This window comes from Genypterus blacodes, unplaced genomic scaffold (genome assembly GCF_046128005.1).
Source record: "Genypterus blacodes isolate CSIRO-AG114 ecotype Tasmania unplaced genomic scaffold, CSIRO-AGI_Gbla_v1 ptg000095l_1, whole genome shotgun sequence".
NCBI classification, from domain to species: domain Eukaryota; kingdom Metazoa; phylum Chordata; class Actinopteri; order Ophidiiformes; family Ophidiidae; genus Genypterus; species Genypterus blacodes.
This window is the reverse complement of record NW_027466899.1, coordinates 79,211-83,199: the sequence shown is the minus strand read 5'-3', so window position 1 is coordinate 83,199 and position 3,989 is coordinate 79,211. Positions and strand designations below refer to the sequence as shown.

The 3,989-nt window shown below is 44.5% G+C and overlaps 1 protein-coding gene across 1 annotated transcript; it reads left to right on the top strand.

The window, feature by feature from the left end:
- Positions 1-1,304: 1,304 nt before the first annotated feature.
- On the top strand, positions 1,305-3,479 carry cimip5 (ciliary microtubule inner protein 5). Its single transcript, XM_076159386.1, has 3 exons — positions 1,305-1,833; positions 2,047-2,086; positions 2,390-3,479. Exons 1-3 carry the CDS (start codon positions 1,607-1,609, stop codon positions 2,573-2,575), a joined length of 453 nt encoding a protein of 150 aa, XP_076015501.1. The 5' UTR covers positions 1,305-1,606; the 3' UTR covers positions 2,576-3,479.
- The last annotated feature ends 510 nt before the right edge of the window (positions 3,480-3,989 follow it).

The following is a 3,989-nucleotide window of genomic DNA, read 5'->3' as shown; positions in this document are numbered from 1 at the left end:
CGGTGACACTTCAGAGTAAAAGCGTGTGATGTACACTTCCGGTCTTCAAAATAAAATGCGTATAGTTTGACGTTTCGGAAGGATCGGATCATGATCAGGATCGGTATTTTTACGTTTAACTTTGTATAAATCTCTCTAATTAGCAAACGTGTTTCACCTGTGCCCAGCCTCAATGTGCTGCTAACTGGGAATATATACAGAATATACATTTACTACATTAATGAATATTTAGGAACTAATCCTATATAACTTCAATATTTTTGTTATATTTTCAAGGGTTAAGGTTCGTTTGGCCACAGGGTGTCCTCATTCACTGGACCCTCTGGTGACGTCATTGGTAGAGACCAATAGAAGTTTTATATCAAGGTAGTAAACAGTTAGAAGTAAAAATTGTTTCATGTGTGAACAACAACAACAGATTTCTGTGTGTACATGATGTTACAGTTGTACCAATGAGGAGCCTCAGTGGGCTGCACTCTGGCTCTGCTTCAGCGCCTCCCTTATCACTTACAGCCACAGAGGACATGTTGTCTGCACACAGGGACATTTCCCATTCTTCCATTGAGCAGATGGTGATTTCCCAGGGGCAGGGAAGAAGGATGCTGGACACTTTTCCTGAACGGCCATTCAGATGGGCCGCTTCCAGAGTGCTTCCATTGATGGATGCTGGCATTTATTGAACCTAAGGAGCCTTCTGCACCTGCTGGCTGCCTCTGTGTGAGACCTTGTCCTCTGCTGAGAGGTGAATATGTCTCACTGGGTCATATGTTCCAAGCAGCCGGGGCCTCGTTCTTCCTTCACTCTTGGCTCTATTTTTATCTGCTGCTGGACCAGCATTCATCAGCTAAACCGATGAAGCGAGGCTGCATTTGGAGAGATTGTTGTAGGAGGTGAATATGACATCCAGGAACTTAAAGCTGCTGAGTGTAGGATGTGTTGGCCATTTAGAGTGTAGACTTATAAATACCATTTTCTCTCACAGATCACACTTAAAATTCATATAATTACACTGCAACCTTCCACCCTTCAGTCAGGGTTGGAGAGCAGAGCAGTGTGCATGCAAATAAAGAGCATTTTATCTCTGAGTCATGGTGCTTCTGTTCTCCTGCATGAAAAATCCATTTATCATGTGCTGTGTGTGTGTGTGTGTCTGTGTGTCTCTGTGTGTGTGTGTGTGTGTGTGTGTGTGTTTTATTATATTCACCTCACAGCCAAGGCTGCATAGCTCAGTGGTAAAATGTTGTTTGTTATTTCTTTTTCCTTTTTTTCCACTACATACATAGTTTTGTCAAAATGACGTTGGATATGTAGTCAAATAAAAGTAAGTATATATGTGGAAAGAACACTAAGGAACACATTCTGCTATAACGTATTAAAGTACTGTAGAAGGATGCAGAGGAGGATGCATAGGAGGCACAGAGGAGGAGGAGGCATGCGGCCCGCAGGCTCTTCTGTTTCCTTGGAGAAGTCAAACAAACACGCTCTCAGGCTGTGGCACTGATTTCTGCTGCAGCTGAAACATCGACTTCCGGCTCTGCTCGTTATCTGCACAAACCCCAAAAGCCCGATGATCGATCTGACTGATATCCCGTGTTGATCTGTTAGAATGAGTTTGAACAGCATCCGGCGCGCATCTTCTGCAGGATATCGGCTACCGGAGCGATCCGAGACGGCCGGCAGGCCGGGAACTAGTCGCCAGCCTCCGGGCAAGACGCGGCGCGCTGTGCCGCTGCAGACATTCGACAAGACCGACACCGATAAGAGAGACCCGGTCAAGCAGGACCAAGTGTGGCGGACGATTGTGGAGTTCGAGTCGAGGGGGCTGGAGGAATGGTGAATATGACTTTGATCAATAAACTGCGACTATCAACTCCTAAACTTCCTTCATCATGACTTATTCAACCACATGTTGTTTAGTTTTTTGCTTGGACACAGACTTCCATGTAAAGCATCTAAGTGTCACTACACATTCAGTGGAGAGAGGTTGCCGGCGCACAATCTGCCTTAGAAACACAACACAGACCCACCTATTGTTGTGATCCACAGGGAGAAGAACTGGGGTTTCCTCAAGAACTACGATCAGATGGTGAGACCATGGAAACCTGCACAGACTAACACTGTGTTTGGGGTTAAGACCTGAACCCATATGTTTGTATCTGAGCATCCAGAGCAGAGCTATAGGTTAGGCTGTTCTGGGGTTTAGGAATAAGCTTCTTTTAAAAACAAAATCCTCTTTGGATGAGAAGACCAAACCTGAGCTGTTCTGTGTAACTCCTGAATTCCCATATCAATATGCAGGTCTTATTGTATAGAGTAAGGTATAAGTGCTGATGATCTGCTTGAGCCTTGACAGTTACCGTGACCTCCTCTCTCTCCTGTGTGTTTGCAGGGGCAGCTGAAGCCAGCGGAGCCTCTGCCCAGCCACACGTCCCACTCCGATCAGTTCCCCAACACCAGTAACCAGATGATTGGGAGCAGACTGTCCACTCCACTGGGGATGGAGCTGATCAAACTGGACAGGCTGACTCGGAGCCATTACAAACGCAAACAGGATCCAGCGGTGATGCCTTACTAAGCTATTCTTTTGTGTTTCTATCTGGGGTTAAGGTGGTTTTGTACGTTGGAGCATTTTAGAGGTATTTGACATTCGCTCAGCAGGTCTGTAGTCTGCAGAATGGACCTTTAGGAGTCCCCCTTGCTAAGATGTTATGCATGTAGCAATAACAGCTCAACGTATCTTCTTCATTCTCTCAGCTACTTCACGTTACGGGGCGACATCATGCAAGACCTGATAGGTGAACGCCAAACATCTCAAAAATGCTCCAACCTACTGAAAACAATGTCAGTGGCGTAGTTTGATGTTGTGTGTTTGTGAGTATGGACAAGCCAATATGTTTGAGACATAAGCCATACGGAGCATTCAGGACCAGCAGCCTCAGTCCAGTTTTACTTTATCTGTAGAAAAGCTGTTATTTCTATACGCAACTGTGGAAAAGACCCAGGCGGATCAGATTCAGTCACCTGAGCTGCGTCACATCTTTAATCAGACACTTGATCATCTAATCAGATACCCGATCGTGTCTGGGAGACCACATGGTCAAGCAAAAGACAGTGTGCTTTAAGTAGTGATGAAGGGCCGAACGCAAGAATACAGGATAGGAAGTGAAGTGAGTTTACACAATCAACTTCACGCCAGCAAGAGTTCAGGATTATTATTACTGATACCAGAATGAGGACATGTATTTTGTTGCTGAATTATTATTATTTGAAGATGTCTGTCCTCCATATATGCAGGAAACTCAGAGGGCCTTGACTTTGTTCCCTGGTGGAGCTTTGATATTACATTAATTTCGCCTTTGTGGATTTGATCAAATACTTGTTTACTTCACCATTTGCACTACTTATGTGCCAGGCAGCAGCACATCTCAGGGGTTTGAACATGTAGAGAGACAGTAATGTTGTTAAACAGCTTCTAATAGCTTGGATGGGCTGAACACAGAGGAGGAATTTCCCTACGGGGACAATAAATGAAATGATGATTTAACTCAATCAGCTCTGTGCTTTTCAATCTTTGTTTTCTTTTGGTGGAATGTGATGCATAGTTTATATTCCACAGATGAAGGTTTCTCATCCTTGTTGGATGAAAACCAAATCAAATCAACCTGGAAAACAATCAGGAAACAGCAGGTTGCAGCAGAGCTACCATGCAATCATCTGATATTATGATTTACATTTTCTCCACCAGACAAAGCTAGAACATGAACATCTCTCATGGTGATCGGTGTTATGTAATCTAATGATCAGGCAGAATAAAGTAGTGTTCATGGTCACCAGCCGCCTGTTTGCGTATCGATCCTGATTCTTCCCTCTAACAGCAGCAGAGCCTGCAGCAGAGCCGCGTCCACTCGCTGCTGGATCCTTACACTGCTGTCTCACTTTACACATAAATGCATGAGAACATTACATTTTGAACAAAACCAACGACCCAT